Source organism: Salmo trutta, chromosome 19 (assembly GCF_901001165.1).
Source record: "Salmo trutta chromosome 19, fSalTru1.1, whole genome shotgun sequence".
In the NCBI taxonomy this organism is placed as follows: domain Eukaryota; kingdom Metazoa; phylum Chordata; class Actinopteri; order Salmoniformes; family Salmonidae; genus Salmo; species Salmo trutta.
Window position 1 is genome coordinate 53,653,230 of NC_042975.1, and position 23,091 is coordinate 53,676,320.

Consider the following 23,091-nt stretch of genomic DNA (forward strand, 5'->3'; position numbering starts at 1 on the left):
TAGCTAGAGGACTCCTGATATATCCAGGAGTGATAAGTATCATTTTTGTCTTCATCTGTTGTCTAGTACTGTCTTTTTGCTAGCTAGGGCCATCTACTTTAGGTGCTGCCTGTCTTCCCGCTAGCCTACTCGGTGTGTGAACTGCTGACTGTTCATAACTTGCAGATGATTGTTGACACATCAACCAGGATTAAGGGGCATTTTATTTTATTTTATTTAACCTTTATTTAACCAGGTAGGCAAGTTGAGAACAGGTTCTCATTTACAAATGCGACCTGGCCAAGATAAAGCAAAGCAGTGCAACAAAAAACAACACAGGGTTACACATATGATAAACAAAAGTACAGTCAATAACACAATATAAAAATATATATACAGTGTGTGCAAATGGAGTAAGGAGGTAAGGCAATAAATAGGCCACCTCTGGCCTGCTGACCCCCCTACCTCTGTGGAAGCACAGTTCCCACTCAGCCCAGTCAAAACTGTTCGCTGCTCTGGCACACCAATGGTGGAACAAGCTCCCTCACGACGCCAGGACAGCGGAGTCAATCACCACCTTCCGGAGACACCTGAAACCCCACCTCTTTAAGGAATACCTGGGATAGGATAAAGTAATCCTTCTAAGCCACCCACCCCCCCTATCCCCCCCCAAAAAATAAAAAAAAAAATGTAATAAAAAAAATAAAAAAAGATATAGATGTACTATTGTAAAGTGGTTGTTCCACTGGATATCATAAGGTGAATGCACCAATTTGTAAGTCGCTCTGGATAAGAGCGTCTGCTAAATGACGTAAATGTAAAATGTAGCGAAATAATTACAATTTAGCAAATTAACACAGAAGTGATATAGATGGGCAGATGATGATGTGCAAGTAGAAATACTGGTGTGCAAATGAGCAAAAAAGTAAATAAAAACAATATGGGGATGAGGTGGGTAGTTGGTTGGGCTATTTACAGATGGGCTATGTTGTCACGGTTGTGTGGAGAGACGGACCAAGGCACAGCGTGCTCTGAGTTCCACATATTTTATTTAGTGAAACTTACAAAACAAAAGGAAACAAACAACTAACCGTAACATCAGAGGTGCTACATGCACTATCTCAAAACAAGATCCCCACAAAACACAGTGGGGAAATGGCTGCCTAAATATGATCCCCAATCAGAGACAAAGATAAACAGCTGCCTCTGATTGGGAACCATACCAGGCCAACATAGAAATAAAACACCTAGATAGAACCCCCCCCCCCCCCCTAGTCACACTCCGACCTAACCAAAATAGAGAATAAAAAGGCTCTCTATGGTCAGGGCGTGACATATGTACAGCTGCAGCGATCGGTAAGCTGCTCAGATAGCTGATGCTTAAAGTTAGTGAGGGAGATATGTCTCGAACTTCAGCCATTTTTGCAATTCGTTCCAATCGTTGGCAGCAGAGAACTGGAAGGAAAGGCAACCAAAGCGGGTGTTAGCTTTGGGGATGACCAGTGAGATATACCTGCTGGAGCGTGTGCTATGGGTGGGTGTTGTTATGGTGATCAGTGAGCTGAAATAAGGTGGGGCTTTACCTAGCAAAGACTTATAGATGACCTAGAGCCAGTGGGTCTGGCGACGAATATGAAGCGAGGGCCAGCCGACGAGAGCATACAGGTCGCAGTGGTGGGGGGTGTATGGGGCTTTGGTGACAAAATGGATGGCACTGTAATAGACTGCATCCAGTTTGCATGGCAATTTGTGACTTGTTTTGATAATCAGTGGCTGCATTGGAGAGGGAGGGGTTTCTTCTCTCCTAGGCAATCAGCAATTAATACAGGGAGGTGTGCTCTTCACCATTGTTGGGTAATTAGCAATTAGTGTAAGTACTTCAGTCTCCCCTGGTTTCTCAGCGGCATCTGTAAGCGGCGGTCTCGTCAGCAAAAGTAAGACCGTCTCCAAAACAGAGACTGTTCTGTCTAGTTGTTCGAGGAAGGAAAGAGAGGAAGGCTCCTGTCATGATGGAGACCCGGCTGTGAGTTATCTGGTTTATCCTGGAAAAGCCTGAAGGTGTCGCCTGTTTCTCCGAGCGATGGTGCCATGTTCAGTTTCCACAACATAGGGTCTCGGCTCTGGAGATTTGCTGACAACAGCTGGTGTTTTCCATCCTTTCTCTCCATCCAGCTTGACTCTTACACTCTGTCCAGGATGTAATTCTGGTAGGGTGCGCACTGAATGCCTCCTGTTATAGAAAAACTGGTAAACTTGTTTGGCTTTCTGGTCCTTTTGTTTAACACTGTTGTGGCTGATGCGTTTTGGTTGGAGTTTCCCATCCATCACAGGGACTGTCGTCCGGATCTGACGTCCTGTCATGAGTTGTGTTGGGCTTGCTCCTGTTGTGCTGATGGGCGTGGCTCGGCTCTGACGTCCTGTCATGAGTTGTGTTGGGCTTGCCCCTGTTGTGCTGATGGGCGTGGCTCGGATCTGACGTCCTGTCATGAGTTGTGTTGGGCTTGCTCCTGTTGTGCTGATGGGCGTGGCTCGATAGCACATCAGAGCCATGTGTGGGTCTGGTTGTTTAAGAATTTGCTTAGCGTTGTCACTAACCAGTTCGGTAGGTATCCCACATCTTACAAATATACCTTTGAGGCGGGTGATGACCTGTTAGCTAGTGGTAGTGGGCAGGTGAGATATTTCTGTCCCTAGAATAGTAGTCCACCACTATGAGGTATTTCTTGCCCTCTAGCTCACCCAGGTCCGTTGCGATATTCTGTGACGGAAACACTTAGGTAAAGGTGTCGTGACAAGTGGTTCTCTCATTTGAGTTTCTCTGTACAGAACCTGCATGACATCACTCATGCCCAGCCCACACACCAACATCTTGGCTCTTTCTCTGCACTTTGTCACCCCCATGTGACCTTTGTGTAGAACTTATCTCTGTGAAGATAGGATGACTAGCACAAGTCCATCCAGCTCCAATAGATGCGCTCTCACTGTGTGGTATCCCTGTAGTGAGTAGGGTAGCTGTTCCATTCTCTGAGACTAGCCTTTTCGGATATAGCCCATGACCATTTGGAGGTCTACATCATTGCGTGCCACCTATCTGATGTCATCCAGCCTGTGTGCAGACACTGGTCTGCTCTCCCCCACAGCTTCCACATATGCTTTGACTTCTTCTTCTGTGTCTGATGTGTTTTCTTTCATTGGGTTTCTCGATAGTATGTCAGCCACCACTAACTGCTTCCCAGGAACACTGCTTTCACATTGAAACGCATGAGGCGCATGAGCAGTCACTTACACCTGAGTGGTGCTTTGTCCAGGTCGTATGTGTTGATCAATGGAATGACTGGCTTATGTTCTGTCTGTAAGTCAAAGCTGCCCATGCCCTGCAGGTAGCGGGCAAATCGTTTACATGCCCATACACCTGCCAGGCACTATTTTTTTTGATTCTCAGTCCCCATTAGTATGCATGAACAAAATGCATCTGAACTGACCACAGTTGGTTTGCCAGCATCGTAGTATGCCAATACATGTGTTGACACTAACATAGCCTTGACCTTGTGGAAGGCCTGCTCCTGTGGGTCTCCCCACATTCACACTGTCTCAACAGCTCAGTGATGGGGTGTAGCACTGATGACAGGCCCGGCAAGAATTTGCCCAACTAGTTCACCAGTCCCAGTATTTGGCGAAGCTCAGTGATGTTTGTTGGACTGGGTATCTTGGAGACGGCTTTCACTTTGCTGTCGTCCGGCGTTATCCCATCCGCTCCGATCACATGACCGAAGTACTGGATCTCCGACTTCCCAAAGTGGCACTTGTCTTTGTTCAGCTTTAGTCCTGACTCTTTGATGGTCTGTAGCACTTTGTTCAGATTCTTGTCGTGTTCTTCCTTGTTTGCACTGTAGACCAGTATGTCACCCATCATGACGACTGCCCTTGTCATCTCAGGAGCTTGCTCATCTCCCTCTGAAAGATATCTGGTGCACTGGTTATTCCAAAAGGATGTCACTTGAAGCAGAATCTCCCCACAGGAGTGATGAGTCGTCAGTTTTCAGCAGCTGGGTTCAAGCAGTATCTGCCCAAAACCGCTGGACCCATCGAGTATGGAGAAGACTCTTGCCCAGGATAGCTTTGGTGCTATATCCTCCAAGGTGGGTAAGATGAACCTCTCCCGTTTCACTGCTTCGTTGAGCCGTTTTAAATCTACACATGTTCTCACTTCCATTGTTCTTCATCACCAGCACCATCGGAGCACATCAGTCTGTGAACTCTGTTTCTCCCTCAATGTTACCATATTTCTTTCCATTCAGTCCAGTTCTTCCTCCGCTTTTGTAAGGTGTGGAAAAGGAATTCTGCATGGCAAAGTCAGAGAATAGGGGACTGCATTGGGCCTAAGCTCGTTGGGCAGGTTCACAGTTCAGTAGCCCTATCTCTATAAACACATCTGTGCTGATCTCATCTGCCCTAAGGACCAAACCCATCTTGAATGCAACGGTTCTGCTAAGTAGGTTATTAGCATATGGTCCTCGAATCACAAAGATCCAGAATTAGTACTTTTCTCAATTTATTTCACGCATGACTAGAAATGTTCCCATAAAATCAATCATGCCACCTGGGCTGTGAACATCTGTTTTCAGTTTTAACCAGCAGGGGCACTGTGGCAAGTCTGGTAAGGGCTCTGATACGTAACTGTAAGGTCAGCACCAGTGTCAATCTTGAACTTTACACTTGTGCCATTCACTGGGTGCTCAACATGCTACTGATCTTCTGAATCAGACTGCTTGGTAACTGATCCTAAAATTAATGCCCCTTGCATTTCCTCTTCATCCTCAGCTGTAACTTCTTTGACCATTTTTGTTTTGCATGCAATCTCAAAATGCCACATTTTGTTACACTTCCTGCATTTTTTTGTTGCGATTTGTATCGCCTTCTCCAGTGTCAAGTCTGGCTTGATCTGTAGCTTTTGTGAAACACCCTTGTCCATAATGCCAATCACAGTCACATCCCTTATTTGTTTTGTCCTTTGTAGATCCAAACTTGCTGTGTTCAGCTAGCTCATACAGATTCCTCACAAAAGATTCCACTGTTTCTCCCCCTTTTTGAATCAGTGTATGGAAACCTGCTCGTTTGTGAATCATGTTGCGTCATGGCACAAAATGTTCATTCAGTTTTTTGATCAGTACATCATAGTCAAACTCCTCATTAAAGTCATCAAAGGAGAATGCATTGTTGACAATCTCTGCATCTTTCCCTATTGCATAAAGTAGTGAATACACCTGCACAATGCCGGTTATCCAATGTTGATGTTGTCTCCAGATCGGCCATGCCGACGGCTGCGAGAAATCGATCGGCTCCGGTGTTTTGAATTTGGTATTTTTCCTCAATAATCTTTGGCACGTGAATTCTGACACCATGTCATGATAGAGACCATGCTGTGAATTATCTGGTTTAGTTATGTTTAGTAACTCTTAAGTCAGGCAATTAGCATGCAGTCCACAAAGATACTTTCTGCTAGTCCTCATCCTTTAGGTTAGTCACTTCTGGTTATTACAATGACATGCATAACCAATTAATTATGCAGATATCTATCATGCATCACTACAGCTCCACACCGTTCTCTCACTTGAATAACTTACCAGGTTATTTTCTGATTATCTAATTTTGCTATTTTGTAGCTTTGGCAACTATGTGTGTGTGTTTTCTATACCTGTTTGCTCCTCTCCATGTAGGCTTTACAGATGCTCCCCACCCCTTTGCTACAACCCTTCTAATTTAGTACGTGCACAACCCATGTGGAATTCTGGGTGTCTGGCAGCATTTGGAACTGCCAATCTACAGTCAAGAATGCAGAGTTCATCTCAGCCTATGCTGCCCTTCAGTCCCTTGACTTTTGGCCCTGACGGAGACATGGATCACCCCAGAGAACACTGCTACTTCAGCTGCTCTCTCTTCATCTGACTGTTTTTTCTCATAGTCCGAGAGCATCTGATTGTTGTGGTGGTGGCACAGGTCTACTCATTTCTCCTAAGAGGAGATTTTCTCTTTTCTTTCTCACCTGTCCGTCTCCTCATTTGAATTCCATGCTGTCACTGTCACTTCAAATCAAATTGTATTGGTCACATAAACATGGTTAGCAGATGCTAATGTGAGTGTAGCGAAATGCTTTTGTGTAGGGAAATGCTTGTCCACCCAAGCTTAAAATTGTTGTCTTCTATTGCCCACCAGGTGCCCTTTTGAGAGTTCCTCAATGAGCTTGACACCTTGATAAGCTCATTTCCTGACGATGGCTAACAATTCTTTGTACTTGGAGACTTTAATAACCTCCGGATGTCTGCCTTTGATTCATTTCTATCCCCTCCTTGCCTCTTTTGACCTCACCCTTTCCCAATCTCCTACAACTCACAAGGCAGGCAATACGCTTGACGTCATCTTTACTAGAGGCAGTTCGCCTACTAATCTTTGTTACACTTCCTGATCACATTTTATTTCCTTTTCTGTCTCCCTTTCCTCCAACCCTAGCCACTCAGCCCCTACCCAGATGGTCATGCGCCGTCGCAATCGTCGTTCTCTCTCCCTCTACTCCTCTTCTATCCTATAATCTCTCCCTTCTGCTAAATCCTTTTCCTTCCCGTCTCCTGATTTTGCCTCTTCGACCCTACTCTCCTCTCTTTCCGAATCCTATGACTCGTACTGTCCCCTTTCCTCCCGGCCGGCTCGGCCCTCCCCTACTGCTCTGCGGCTGAGTGACACATTGTGAGCTTACAGAAGAGGGCTGTGGGGAGCTGAGTGAAAATGAAAATGTTACTACCGGAGGCCCTATCATCCTTTCACTCACTCTATTTTCTCTTCGCATGAACGCTGCTGGAACACACAACTCTTTTGCGTGTCGCGGTTAGTTGTTTGCAGGAAATATTTCAATATAACAGGCATGAGGGAGTACACAATCGTTTGTTTGTATTTTTTTATTGGGTGTATCTACCGACGGCCTGTACAGGTCCGGAAAGATACATCCGTTGTTTTGTTATTTTTGTTTTACTCTGCCTGCAACACGCTGGATTATTCAGAATCCAATGAAGAGCTTGAACGATTTAATTGGTCACTGGAAAAGGGGATGTTTGCAAATGTATAGAAGCATGCTAAACTGTGTCCTATTCCGAAAGACAGCAAAGAACCCATTACTCCTGCCAATAGTCGACCAATTAGTCTACTCCCTTCACTCAGTAAGATATTGGAGGGTATTGTGAGAGTAGACAAATATGGAAGTGAATGGAAAAGAAACGTCTGATTACAGCCAATCAGCATGCTTATTGCAAAAAACATTCCACTTCCACTGCATTGGTTGACATGACTGACCAGTGGCTCAATACTATGGATAATGGCAGGTTTGTGGGTGTACTATTTTTAGATTTTAGTGCAGCATTTGATTCAGTGGATCATGAAATAATCTTGACAAAATGAATGCATTATGGTTTTAAGGAGGTAGCATTGAATTGGGTACAGTCATATCTAACTGACAGGAAACAGTCCACCTATATCAATGGTTCATTTTCTTCCCCTCATGCTTTAAACTGTGGAATATCGCAGGGCAGCTGCCTTGGGCCACTTCTTTACTATAATATATACCAACGACCTTCCTTATGCCTTATCTGAAACTCAAGCTACTATATTTGCAGAGGATACTACAATTTATTCAGCAAGACAATCGGTTCAACAGATACAGCAAGCTCTACAAGTAGATTTGGAAAATATCAGGGAGTAGGTTTGCCGGAACAAACTTGTTTTAAACACCAAGAAAACCAAAGTTATGTTGGTCTGTTCCACAAGGAAAAGGCCAACACAGGATGGGATACAATTAAGTATGGAGGGGGGGGGAGTCCAAATTGAGGAAGTGGCAGAAACCAAACTACTAAGAGTGCAGCTAGACAACTGCTTATCATGGTCATCTCAAATAACTCATCTATGTAAAGAAAAATATTAAAACAGCATGCATGATCAGAAGGATAGCTAAATATTTACCAGGAAAGATTCTTAAGCAAATAACACAACCATTCAGTGAGAGTCAGGTGAACTACTGTTCTGTGGTCTGGGGAAATGCATCAGCAAGTGAAATTAGGAGGCTGCAGATTGCACAGAACAAAGCAGCAAGGATTGTTTTAAGGTGGAGATATGGTTCTTCCGTTGTAGTCATGCGCAGTGCTCTTGGTTGGTCATCAATCAACAAGATAATTGAGAAAAAAACATGCTTATTTTATTTCATAATATACACAATTTAAAACGGCCAAGCTCTATTCACAACGGTATTCAGTTGGTAAGAGACAGACATTCAGTAAATACTAGGAATAGATTGTCTACCATTTATGCGTTATCCAGACAGAAAAGAGAAATCGGCAAAATAACATTTCAATTTACAGTAATAAAGAAATGGAATAACTTATATTTTTATACTGTTGGAGTATTTATCTGGTCAATATGTTAGTGTATTATGTCTGTTTGTAACAGTATGTTATGTGAAAATGTGATCGTATTATAAATTGTATTTTCATGTTTAAGGACTCTTGGAAGATTAGTCCAAATGAGGACTAAAAGAGATCCTAATAAAATCAAATCAAAATCTTCCTCTGGAGACTTCCTCCCATTCCTCACTTCCCTCATCAACTCATCCCTGACCACTGGCTGCGTCCTGTCTGACTTCAAAATGGTCCCGAGTTGCTCCCCACCTCAAGAAACCAACATCTGACTTCCGTTGTTGCTCCTAAAAGGTGCCACCTTTCCCACAAGTCAGTTTGTCAAATCTCTGTCCTGCTAGAGCTGCCCCGGTCAACTGTAAGTGCTGTTATTGTGAAGTGGAAATGTTTAGGAGCAACAACGGCTCAGCCGGGACATAGTAGGCCACACAAGCTCAAAGAACGAGACTTCCAAGTGCTGAAGCGTGTAGCGCATTAAATCCGTCTGTCCTCGGTTGCAACACTCACTAACTACCGAGTTCCAAACTTCCTCTGGATGCAACGTCAGCACAAATGTATTTTGTCTGGAGCTTCATGAAATGGGTTTCCATGGCAGAGCAGCAATGCCAAGCGTCGGCTGGAGAGGTGTAAAAGCTCACCGCGTTTGGACTCTGGAGCAGTGGAAACGAGTTCTCTGAAATGATGAATCACGCTTTGCCATCTGTCAGTCCGACGGACAAATCTGGATTTGGTGGATGCCAGGAGAACGCTACCCCAATGCATAGTACCAACTGCAATGTTTGGTGGAGGAGGAAAAATGGTCTGGGGCTGTTTTTCATTATTCAGTCTAGGACCCTTAGTTCCAGTGAAGGGAAATCTTAACGCTACAGCATACAATTACATTCTAGATGATTACATTCTTGATTCCAGCTTTGTGGCAACAGTTTGGGGAAGGCACTTTACTGTTTCAGCATGACAATGCCCCCGTGCACAAACCGAGTTCCATACAGAAATGGTTTGTCGAAATCGGTATGGAAGAACTTGACTGGCCTGCACAGAGCCCTGGCCTCAACCCCATCGGACACCTTTCAGATTAATTGGAATGCCGAATGCGAGCCAGGCCTAATTGCCCAACATCAGTGCTGACCTCACTAATGCTCTTGTGGCTGAATGGAAGCAAGTCCCCGCTGCAATGTTCCCATATCTAGTGGAAAGCCTTCCCAGAAGAGTGGAGGCTATTATAGTAGCAAAGGGAGGACCAACTCCATATCAATGCCCTAGATTTTGGAATGAGATGTTAGACAAGCAGGTGTCCACATACTTTTGGTCATGTAGTGTGTATATATAACAAAATAAAAACTTTCCTGAACCAACACTTGCACTTGACTATAACCAAGTTGCTCGATTGTTGCTTCATTCCTTCCTCGTTTTCAAAAGTTTAATTAAATACGTTTTCTTGTCCTGATCGTCATCATTGTAATGACATGATTGAATAATATAGGACTAGACATATTTTTTTGAATGGTTACGGGTCTGAACAAATAACTGCTATAGCCTACCGCTATCCCACGTTCTCACTTTCAAACTCCCCTGCCCATGGCCATGAGTTCTATTGGCTGCGATATTTAAAATTCAGCAAACAAGAGCCTACATCCCTCTTCAAATAGTCTATTAGTATAATAAATGCAACAACAAAAAAATCCAGCAAGATATTCTTGCTTTTCCTGGGACTCCAAGAGCTAAGGAGCGTTTTTGAAGGAGAGTCGCAAGCGGAGTGCAGTTGCGTATTGCACAAGAGACAGAGGCTATAAGTTAGAAGTTAGAAGATGCATAGCCAATCATTTATTAGCTAAATATAAGGCTAATAACTGCATTTAATTTATTACCAGAAATTATTACCTGTAAGAGGTAGGCTAGGATATGTATGCATGTATGTACAGTGTGTGTACAAAACAATAAAATCACCTTTAGATATTAGAACAGCCTTAGTTCGTCTGGGCAGGGACTCTACAAGGTGTAGAAAGCTCTCCACAGGGATGCTGGCCCATGTTGACTCTAATGCTTCCCACAGTTGTGTGAAGTTGGCTGGATGTCCTTTTGGGGGTGGACCATTTTTGATACACACAGGAAACTGTTGAGCGTATAAAACCCAGCAGCGTTGCAGTTCTTGACACAAACTGGTGTGCCTGGCACCTACCATACCCCGATCAAATACACTTAAATCTTTTGTCTTGCCCATTCAACCACTGAATGGCACACATACACAATCCATGTTTCCTTAGCTCTTGGAGTCCCAGGAAAGCAAGAATACCTTGCTGGAATAATCCAAGATGGCGTAGCAGTCTGACGTGTGTGTGTGTGTCTCGTCCCGTGTAAATAGTCTGTTTTTCATTTTCTTGTATATATTTTAATCTCACTTTCCATCTACGAACTAAATATACTTTCTTGCAACCCGCATCACCCAATATGGTACGGATCTGCTATTTTTATACCTTATAACTGGAACCTCCATCAGAAGCTAGCCAGCTAACTAGATATTAGCTATTAGTCATTGTTAGCCACCGCTAGCGGACTTCAAATTTAGCTCGGACAATACCTACCAGTCTACACAGCGTGATATCAACCCAGAGCATATCGGACTGCTTTTCTCTACCACATCCCTGGATTCCTGCCGCAAGTTCTGGACCATTACACCGGATCATCGCAGCTAGCTATCTGCAACCGAGTGGCTATTGTTGGCTAACGCCTCTGTGCCAAAGCAAGCACCAGTTAGCCTTGAGCTAACCTCGAGCAAGGCCCATCTCCAGGCTAGCTGACGAAGTATACCAGCTAATTCTTGAGCTACAATACCTCTTTTGCCAATTGGCCTGGACCCTTTATTGTCGACACGGAGCCCCGCCGATCCATCACGACTGTTCTGCCGACGTAATCATCCGATGTGGTTTCAACAGGCTTTTCCGTTGCGATGTTGCCGAAGACCCATCAGCTAGCCCCGGCCCGTTAGCTTTCTGAACGTTGTGTCTCCCGCTCGCCTAGCGTAGTAGCGACTACCGAACGTCTCCCTGACTCACCTATTGCTGCTCATTGGACCCTATGATCACTCGGCTACACAGCTGATGCCTGCTGGACTGTTCACTAACACGGTACCTCATTTTGCTTATCTGTCAGCCCAAGCCTCGAACTCAGGTCCTGTGTGTACCTAACTGACCCTCTCTGCCCTTTCATCACCATTTACCCGTTGTTGTCTTAGCTCTCCCGATCAACACCTGTGATTGCTTTATGCCTCTCTAATGTCAATATGCCTTGTCTACTGCTGTTTCGGTTAGTTCTTATTGTTTTATTTCACTGTATTTTCACTTGTCCCGCTCAACATGCCTTAGATAGCTCTTTTGTCCCACCCCCACACTTGCGGAGACCTCACCAGGCTTAACGGGTGCCTCCAGAGATGCAACCTCTCTCATCGTCACTCAATGCCTAGGTTTATCTCCACTGTACTCACATCCTACCATACCTTTGTCGGTACATTATGCCCTGAATCTATTCTACCACGCCCAGAAATCTGCTCCTTTTATTCTCTGTTCCCAACGCACACGACATAAATCAAATGAAATCAAATGTATTTATATAGCCCTTCTTACATCAGCTGATATTTCAAAGTGCTGTACAGAAACCCAGCCTAAAACCCCAAACAGCAAGCAATGCAGGTGTAGAAGCACGGTTCTTATAGCCTTTATCCGTACCCTTATCCTACTCCTCCTCTGTTTCCCCTGGTGATGTAGAGGTTAACCCAGGCCCTGTAGCCCCAAGTACTACGCCTATTCCCCAGGCGCTCTCATTTGTTGACTTCTGTAACCGTAAAAGCCTTGGTTTCATGCATGTTAACATCACAAGCCTCCTCCCTAAGTTTGTTTTATTCACTGCTTTAGCACACTCTGCCAACCCTGATGTCCTAGCCTTGTCGGAATCCTGGCTTAGGAAGGCCACCAAAAATTCAGAAATGTTCATCCCCAACTACAACATTTTCCGTCAAGATAGAACTGCCAAAGGGGGCGGAGTTGCAATCTACTGCAGAGATAGCCTGCAGAGTTCTGTCATACTACCTAGGTCTGTGCCCAAACAGTTCAAGCTTCTACTTTTAAAAATCCACCTTTCCAGAAATAAGTCTCTCACTGTTGCCGCTTGTTATAGACCCCCCTCAGCCCCCTGCTGTGCCCTAGACACCATATGTTAATTGATTGCCCCCCATCTATCTTCAGAGTTCGTACTGTTAGGTGACCTAAACTGGGATATGCTTAGCACCCCGGCTGTCCTACCATCTAAGCTAGATGCCCTCAATCTCACAAAAATGATCAAGGAACCTACCAGCTACAACCCTAAATCTGTAAACATGGGCACCCTCATAGATATCATCCTGACCAACTTGCCCTCTAAATACACCTCTGCTGTCTTCAACCATCTCAGCGATCACTGCCTCATTGCCTGCATCCGTAATGGGTCCGCAGTCAAACGACCACAACTCATCACAGTCAAACGTTCCCTAAAACACTTCAGCGAGCAAGCCTTTCTAATCGACCTGGCCCGGGTATCCTGGAAGGATATTGACCTCATCCCGTCAGTAGAGGATGCCTGGTTATTCTTTAAAAGTGCTTTCCTCAACATCTTAAATAAGCGTGCCCCATTCAAAAAATGTAGAACCAGGAACAGATATAGCCCTTGGTTCACTGCAGACCTGACTGCCCTTGACCAGCACAAAAACATCCTGTGGCGTACTGCATTAGGATTGAATAGCCCCGCGATATGCAACTTTTCAGGGAAGTTAGGAACTAATATACACAGTCAGTTAGGAAAGCAAAGGCTAGCTTTTTCAAACAGAAATGTACATCCTGTAGCACTAATTCTGAAAAGTTTTGGGATACTGTAAAGTCCATGGAGAATAAGAGCACCACCTTCCAGCTGCCGACTGCACTTAGGCCAGGAAACACTGTCACCACCGATAAATCATCGATAATCTAGAATGCCAATAACCATTATTCTACGCATGGCCATGCTTTCCACCTGGCTACCCCTACCCTGGCCAACATCTCGGAACCCCCGCACCCCCCCCCCCCCGCTTATCCTTCACCCAAATCCATGTAGCTGATGTTCTAAAAAAGTTGCAAAATCTGGACCCGTATAAATCAGCTGGGCTAGACAATCTGGACCTTCAATTTCTAAAATTATCCGCCGCAATTGTTGCTACCCTATTACTAGCCTGTTCAACCTCTCTTCCGTATCATCTGAGATACGGAAGAGAGGTTGAACAGAGATTGGAAAGCTGCCGCGGTCATCCCCATCTTCAAAGAGGGAGACACTCTAGACCCAAACTATTACAGACCTATATCCATCCTGCCCTGCCTTTCTAAAGTCTTCGAAAGCCAAGTTAACCAACAGATCACCGACCATTTCGAATCCCACCGTACCTTCTCCACTATGCAATCTGGTTTCCAAGCTGGTCACGGGTGCACCTCAGCCACGCTCAAGGTCCTAAACGATATCATAACCACCATCGATAAAAGACAGTACTGTACAGCCGTATTCATCGACCTGGTCAAGGCTTTCGACTCTATCAATCGCCACATTCTTATCGGCAGACTCAATAGCCTTGGCATCACAAATGACTGCCTCGCCTGGTTCACCAACTACTTCTCAGACAGAGTTCAGTGTGTCAAATCGGAGGGCCTGTTGTCCGGACCTCTGGCGGTCTCTAAGGAGTGCCACAGGGTTCAATTCTCGGTCCGACTCTTTGCTGTATATTCAGTTGAAGTTTACATACACTTAGGTTGGAGTCATTAAAACTCGTTTTTCAACCACTCCACAAATTTCTTGTTAACAAACTATGGTTTTGGCAAGTCAGTTAGGACATCTACTTTGTGCATGACACAAGTAATTTTCCCAACAATTGTTTACAGACAGATTATTTCACTTATAATTCACTGTATCACAATTCCAGTGGGTCAGAAGTTTACATACACTAAGTGCCTTTAAACAGCTTGGAAAATTCCAGAAAATGATGGCATGGCTTTAGAAGCTTCTGGTAGGCTAATTAACATCATTTGAGTCAATTGGAGGTGTACCTGTGGATGTATTTCAAGGCCTACCTTCAAACTCAGTGCATCTTTGCTTGACATCATGGGAAAATAAAAAGAAACCAGCTAAGACCTCAGAAAAACAATTGTAGACCTCCACATGTCTGGTTTATCCTTGGGAGCAATTTCCAAATGCCTGACGGTACCACGTTCATCTGTACAAACAATAGTATGCAAGTATAAACACCATGGGACCACGCAGCCGTCATACTGCTCAGGAAGGAGACGCGTTCTGTCTCCTAGAGATGAACGTACTTTAGTGCGAAAAGTGCTAATCAATCCCAGAACAACAGCAAAGGACCTTGTGAAGATGCTGGAGGAATCAAGTACAAAAGTATCTATATCCACAGTAAAATAAGTCCTATATCGACATAACCTGAAAGAACGCTCAGCAAGGAAGAAGCCACTGTTCCAAAACCGCCATAAATAAGCCAGACTACGGTTTGCAACTGCACATGGGGACAAAGATCGTACTTTTACTAATTACTAATTGAGTGTATATAAACTTCTGACCTACTGGGAAGGTGATGAAAGAAATAAAAGCTGAAATAAATAATTCTCTACTATTATTCCGACATTTCACATTCTTAAAATAAAGTGGTGATCCTAACTGAACTAAGACAGGGAATTTTTACAAGGATTAAGTGTCAGGAATTGGGAAAAACTGAGTTTAAATGTATTTGGCTAAGGTGTATGTAAACTTCCGACTTCAACTGTATCAATGACGTCGCTCTTGTTGCTGGTGATTCTCTGATCCACCTCTACGCAGACAACACCAATTTGTATACATCTGGCCCTTCTTTGGACACTGTGTTAACAAACCTCCAAACGAGCTTCAATGCCATACAACACTTCTTCTGTGTCCTCCAACTGCTCTTAAATGCTAGTTAAACTAAATGCATGCTCTTCAACCGATCGCTGCCTGCACCAGCCCGCCCGACTAGCATCACTACTCTGGACGGTTCTGACTTAGAATATGTGGACAACTACAAATACCTAGGTATCTGGTTATACTGTAAACCCTCCTTCCTAGAATCATCTTCCTATTTCGCAACAAAGCGTCCTTCACTCATGCTGCCAAACATACCATTGTAAAACTGACTATCCTACCGATCCTTGACTTCGACAATGTAATTTACAAAATAGCCTCCAACACTCTACTCAGCAAATTGGACATAGTCTATCACAGTGTCATCCGTTTTGTCACCAAAGCCCCATATACTACCCACAACTGCGACCTGTATGCTCTCATTGGCTGGCCCTCGCTTCATATTCATCGCCAAAACCACTGGCTCCAGGTCATCTATAAGTCTTTGCTTGGTAAAGCCCTGCCTTATCTCAGCTCACTGGTCACCATAGCAACACCCGCCCGTAGCACACGCTCCAACAGATATAGTTCACTGGTCATCCCCAAAGCCATCACTTCCTTTGGACGCCTTTCCTTCCAGTTCTCTGCTGCCAATGACTGGAACGAATTGCAAAAATCACTGAAGCTGGAGTCTTATATCTCCCTCACTAACTTTAAGCATCAGCTGTAAGAGCAGCTTACCGATCACTGCATCTGTACACAGCCCATCTGTAAATAGCACAACCAACTACCTCATCCCCTATTGTTATTGGTTTTGCTCTTTTGCACCCTAGTATTTCTACTTGCACATCATCATCTGCACATCTATCACTCCAGTGTTAATTGCTAAATTGTAATTATTTTGCCATTATGCCCTATTTATTGATTTTCCTCCCTAATCTTACTACATTTGCACACACTGTATATAGGTTTTTCTATTGTGTTATTGACTGTACTTTTGTTTATCCCATGTGTAACTCTGTGTTGTTGTTTTTTGTTGCACTGCTTTGCTTTATCTTGGCCAGGTTGCAGTTGTCAATGAGAACTTGTTCTCAACTGGCCTACCTGGTTAACCTGTTGAGGACAGACGTTCCGCTAGCGGAACCCCGTTCCGCCTGCGGAACCCCTAGCCAACAGCCAATGGCATCGCACGGCGCGAAATACAAAACCAACTGAAATACCACAATTCAATTTTCTCAAACAATCAACTATTTTACATCATTTTAAAGATAAGACTCTCATTAATCTAACCACATTGTCCGATTTAAAAAAGGCTTTACAGCGAAAGCAAAACATTAGATTATGTTAGGAGAGTACATAGCCACAAATAATCACACAGCCATTTTCCAAGCAAGCATATGTCACATAAACCCGAACCACAGCTAAATACAGCACTTACCTTTGATGATCTTCATCAGATGACAGTCCTAGGACATTATGTTATACAATACATGCATGTTTTGTTCAATCAAGTTCATATTTATATTAAAAAACAGCTTTTTACATTAGCATGTGATGTTCAGAACTAGCATACCCACCGAAAACTTCCGGTGAATTTACTAAATTACTCATGATAAACATTGACAAAATACATAACAATTATTTTAAGAATTATAGATACAGAACTCCTTTACGCAATCGCTGTGTCCGATTTTGAAATAGCTTTTCGGCGAAAGCACATTTTGCAATATTCTGAGTACATAGCTCGGCCATCACGGCTAGCTATTTTGACATCCGCCAACTTCGGGGTCACCTAAACTCAGAATTACTATTAGAAAAATTGGATTACATTTGCTGTTCTTCGTCAGAATGCACTTCCAGGACTTCTACTTTAAACAACAAATGTTGTTTTGGTTCCAAATAATCCATAGTTATATCCAAATACCTCCGTTTTGTTCGTGCGTTCAGGTCACTATCCGAAGGGTAACGCGCAAGCGCATTTCCTGACAAACAATTTCAAAATATTCCATTACCGTACTTAGAAGCATGTCAAACGCTGTTTAAAATCAATTTTTATGCTATTTTTCTCGTAAAATAGTGATAATATTACAACCGGGCAACGTTGTATTCATTCAAAGACTGAAAGAAAAACATGGCGAGTTCTCGTGGCCGCGCATCTCCAGTCTCACTGTCCCCAGGCTGACCACTTACAAACTCTGCTGCTGTACTTTGCCCAGAGTCAGCAGACACCCCATTCCACTTTCTGGTGGCTTTAGAGAGCCAATGGAAGCCTTAGAAAATGTCACGTTACAGCACAGATGCTGTATTTTCGATAGAGATGCAACAGAAGGACAACAAATTGTCAGACAGGGCACTTCCTGTATGGAATCTTCTCAGGGTTTGGCCTGCCATATGAGTTCTGTTATACTCACAGACACCATTCAAACAGTTTTAGAAACTTTAGAGTGTTTTCTATCCAACTCTACTAATTATATGCATATTCTACTTTCTGGGCAGGCGTAGTAACCAGATTAAATTGGGTACGTTTTTTATCCGGCCGTGAAAATACTTCCCCATATCTCAAAGAAGTTAATGAACTTATCCTCTGCAGCAGAGGTAACTCTGGGTCTTCCTTTCCTGTAACGGTCCACATGAGAGCCAGTTTCATCATAGCGCTTGATGGTTTTTGCGACTGCGCTTGAAGAAACTTTAAAGGTTCTCGACATTTTCCAGATTGACTGACCTTCATGTCTTAAAGTAATGATGGACTGTCGTTTCTCTTTGCTTATTTTAGCTGTTTTTGCCATAATATGGACTTAGCCCTATTTGGTAAAATACCATCTTCTTTATACCACCCCTACCTTGTCACAACACAACTGATTGGCTCAAACGCATTAAGAAGGAAAGAAATTCCACAAATTAACAAGGCACACCTGTTAATTGAAATGCATTCCAGGTGACTACCTCATGAAGATGGTTGAGAGAATGCCAAGAGTGTGCAAAGCTGTCATCAAGGCAAGGGGTGGCTACTTTGAAGAATCTCAAAAATATAATGTTTAACACTTTTTTTGGTTGCTACATGATTCTAAATGTGTTATTTCATAGTGTTGATGTCCTCAGTCTACAATGTAGAAAATATTCAAACTAAAGAAAGGCCCTGGAATGAGTAGGTCTGTCCAAACTTTTGACTGGTACTGTGAATCTGTGTTACCAACATGTGTATTGATTATATAAAGCTCTGTCCTTACCTGTATAGATGATATAAAGCTGTGTTGTTACCTACAGTGTATTTGGAAAGTATTCACACCCCTTGACTTTTTCCAAATGTTGTTATGTTAAAGCCTTATTCTAAAATTGATTAAATCGTTTTATTTCCCTCACCAATCTGCACACAATACCCCATAATGGCATAGCAAAAACAGCTTCTAGAAATGTTTGCAAATTTATTTAAAAATGTATACAACATTTACATAAGTATTAAGACCCTTTACTCAGTACTTTGTTGAAGCACCTTTAGCAGCAATTACAGCCTTGAGTTTTCTTGGATATGACCCTACAAGCTTGGCACACCTGTATTTGGGCAGTTTCTCCCATTCTTCTCTGCAGATCCTCTCAAGCTCTTTCAGGTTGGATGGGGAGCGTTGCTGCACAGCTATATTTAGGGCTCTCCAGAGATGTTAAATCGGGTTCGGGCTCTGGTTGGGCCAGTCAAGGACATTCAGAGACTTGTCCCAAAGCCATTCCTGTGTTGTCTTGACTGTGTGCTTAGGGTTGTTGTCCTGTTGGAAGGTGAACCTTCGCCCCAGTCTGAGGTCCTGAGTGCTCTGGAGCAGGTTTTCATCAAGGATCTCTCTGTACTTTGCTCCCTTCATCTTTCTTTCAACCTGACTAGTCACCCAGTCCCTGCTGCTGAAAAACATCCCCACAGCATGATGCTGCCACCACTATGCTTCACCGTAGGGATGGTGCCAGGTTTCTTCCAGAAGTGAGGCTTCGCATTCAGGCCAAAGAGTTCAATCTTGGTTTTATCAGATCAAAGAATCTTGTTTCTCATTGTCTGATAGTCTTTAGGTGCCTTTTGGCAAACTCCAAGTGGGCTGTCATGTGTCTTTTACTGAAGAGTGGTGTGGTGGTTAATTTCTGTATTATCACATGAGGAGAGACAAACTTATCACACAAGTCAGCGTTATACTTAAACTGAATCTTTATTAGTGAGAGCTTTGCAATAGTGGTGGCTGGTCGACGAATCAACCTCAGATGATTAGTTTAGAGCCACCACACAAAGGCTACTGAGATCTTTTATAGCAAAGATCCACCGCCTAGTCTACGTAACAAACCACAGATGTTTGGAACCGGTCACAAGGTGAGACTTTTTAAATGAGAAAGGAGTATCCCGTAGCCAGATAGCATTCGCTATAAATTATCGTTCAGTTTGGCCCCTAAGACGAGGTTCCGATCTCATTCCTGGTACTCATAGCACAAAAACACCAACTCATCCAATGGCATAAATCAATTGTCAACTCCAGATACTCCCATCTCAAGTAAAACCCCTCCTTGACCACACTCCTGGACAAGCTCACTGAGGGGAGTGAGCCTCTAGGTCATACACTACCCCAGGATAAGTGCAACATCAGAGATGACATACAATGGTTCCAGACACTACCACACACATCCCCATATGCCAAAGGAGGGAGTGACTGGTGCACAGATATTGTGGAGACAAGTAATTGGTTCCTCATTAATCACGCCATCCTTCACATGGTTTAAGAATAGGTAAAAACACATTCACATATGAAGACAATGTGACCTCCTGTCCTCTTCCCTTTCTGATATTCTGCATAGCACCAGGAACATGTGAAAGACAAGCCTGGCCTCTCCCCTCTCTGGGCCCCAGGTGACTGAACCCCAGCTGAGGGAAGAAGTGCAACTGGCAACACCAGAGTCCGAAGGGATACATTCTAATAACAAGTATATCACATCAGCATATTATGCAGATAAGACATCTTAATTATCTATGTTACCCAACTAATTCTGATTCTTCCACCATAGTGGCTTCCATTTGGACACTCTACCATAAAGACCTGATTGGTGGAGTGCTGCAGAGACAGTTGTCCTTCTGAAAGTTTTTCTCATCTCCACAGAGCAACTCTGAAGCTCTGTCAGAGTGACCATCGGGTTCTTGGTCACCTCCCTGACCAAGGCCCTTCTCCCCTGATTGCTCAGTTTGGCCAGGTGGCCAGCTCTAGGAAGAGTCTTGTTGGTTCAAAACTTCTTCCATTTAAGAATGATGAAGGCCACTGTGTTCTTGGGGACCTTCACTACTGCAGAAATGTTTTGGAACTCTTCCCCAGATCTGTGTCTCGATACAATCCTGTCTCGGAGTTCTCCGGACAATTCTTTCTACCTTATAGCTTGGTTTTTGCTCTGACAACTGTGGGACCTTATATAGACAGGTGTGTGCCTTTCCAAATCATGTCCAATACATTGAATTTACCACAGGTGGATTCCAATCAAGTTGTAGAAACATCTCAAGGATGATCAATGGCAACAGGATGCACCTGAGCTCAATTTCGAGTCTCATAACAAAGAGTCTTAATACAGTTGAAGTCGGAAGTTTACATACACCTTAGCCAAATACATTTAAACTCAGTTCTTCACAATTCCGGATATTTAATCCTAGTAAAAATTCTCTGTCTTAGGTCAGTTAGGATCACCAATTTATTTTAAGAATGTGAAATGTCAGAATAATAGTAGTGGGAATGATTTATTTCAGCTTTTATTTATTTAATCACATTCCCAGTGGGTCAGAAGTTTACATACACTCAATTAGTATTTGGTAACATTGGCTTTAAATTGTTTAACTTGGGTCAAACAATTTGGGTAGCCTTCCACAAGCTTCCCACAATAAGTTGGGTGAATTTTGGCCCATTCTTCCTGACAGAGCTGGTGTAACTGAGTCAGGTTTATAGGCCTCCTTGCTCGCACACGCTTTTTCAGTTCTGCCCACAATTTTTCAATAGGATTGAGGTCATGGCTTTGTGATGGCCACTCCAAAACCTTGACTTTTTTGTCCTTAAGCCATTTTGCTACAACTTTGGAAGTATGCTTGGGGTCATTGTCGATTTGGAAGACCCATTTGCGACCAAGCTTTAACTTCCTGACTGATGTCTTGAGATGTTGCTTGAATATATCCATATAATTTTCCATCCTCATTATGCCATCTATTTTGTGAAGTGCACCAGTCCCTCCTGCAGCAAAGCACCCCATAACATGATGCTGCCACCCCCGTGCTTCACGGTTGGGATGATGTTCTTCGGCTTGCAAGCGTCCCCCTTTTTCCTCCAAACATAATGATGGTGATTATGGCCAAACAGTTCTATTTTTGTTTCATCAGACCAGAGGATATTTCTCCAAAAGTACGATCTTTGTCCCCATGTGCAGTTGCAAACCGTAGTCTGACTTTTTTATGGCAGTTTTGGAGCAGTGGCTTCTTCCTTGCTGAGCAGCCTTTCAGGTTATGTCGATATAGAACTCGTTTTACTGTGGATATAGATACGTTTGTACCTATTTCCTCCAGCATCTTCACAAGGTCCTTTGCTGTTGTTCTGGGATTGATTTGCACTTTTCGTGCCTAAGTACATTTATCTTTAGGAGGCAGAACGTGTCTCTTTCCTGAGCGGTATGACGGCTGCGTGGTGCCATGGTGTTTATACTTGCGTACTATTGATTGTACAGGTGAACGTGGTACCTTCAGGCGTTTGGAAATTGCTCCCAAGGATGAACCAGACTTGTGGAGGTCTACATTTTTTTTCTGAGTTCTTGGATGATTTCTTTTGATTTTCCCATGATGTCAAGCAAAGAGGCACTGAGTTTGAAGGTAGGCCTTGAAATGCATTCACAGGTAAACCTCCAATTGACTCAAATGATGTCAATCAGCCTATCAGAAGCTTCTAAAGCCATGCCATCATTTTCTGTAATTTTCCAAGCTGTTTAAAGGCACAGTCAACTTAGTGTATGTAAACTTCTGACCCACTGGAATTGTGATACAGTGAATTATAAGTGAAATAATCTGTCGGTAAGAAATTGTTGGGAAAATTACTTGTGTCATACACAAAGTAGATGTCCTAACCGACTTGCCAAAACTATATTGTTAACAAGAAATGTGTGGAGTGGTTGAAAAACGAGTTTTAATTATTCCAACCTAAGTGTATGTAAACTTCCGTCTTCAACTGTATGTAAATCAGGTATTTCAAAAAAAAATCTAAAAGAATTTGCAAATATTTAAATACTTTGTCATTATGGGGTATTGTAAGTAGATTGAGGACATTTTCTTATTTAATCAATTTTAGAAAAAGGCTGTAACTTAACAAAATATGGAAAAAGTCAGGGGTCTGAGTACTTTCCAAATGCAAGGTAAGTCGCCCTAGATAAGAGTTTCTGCTAAATGACTCAAATGTAAATTTGTATAAAGCATAAAGCTGTGCTGTTACCTATATATGTTGTATAAAGCTGTGTTCTTACCTGTACTAGGTGATACAACGTTGTGTTGTTACCTGTCCTGCAGGTGATGGCATCAGACGACCACCGCTTCCTGTCCAGCTCTCTGTACAGCACAGGTGTTCTGGTGGCCTGGGACCCTTCCCCCTTTTCTGCTGACCTCAGCCAGGTATGACTGGGGAGAGTAAAGTTCAGTAGAGATCATTAGAGGCCAATAATACTATTCAAGACCAGTAAATACTTTTCAAAACCAGTAAACTATTCAAGACCT

The 23,091-nt window shown here is 43.3% G+C and overlaps 1 protein-coding gene across 3 annotated transcripts in view; it reads left to right on the plus strand.

The window, feature by feature from the left end:
• st6gal1 (ST6 beta-galactosamide alpha-2,6-sialyltranferase 1) overlaps positions 1-23,091 on the plus strand; it is a 177,478-nt gene that overhangs the window by 105,798 nt on the left and 48,589 nt on the right. For all 3 annotated transcript variants that reach the window (XM_029701743.1, XM_029701744.1, XM_029701742.1), the window contains one exon: positions 22,888-22,989. In XM_029701743.1, coding sequence (XP_029557603.1) covers positions 22,888-22,989 — 102 coding nt within the window. The remainder of the gene's footprint in view (positions 1-22,887; positions 22,990-23,091) is intronic.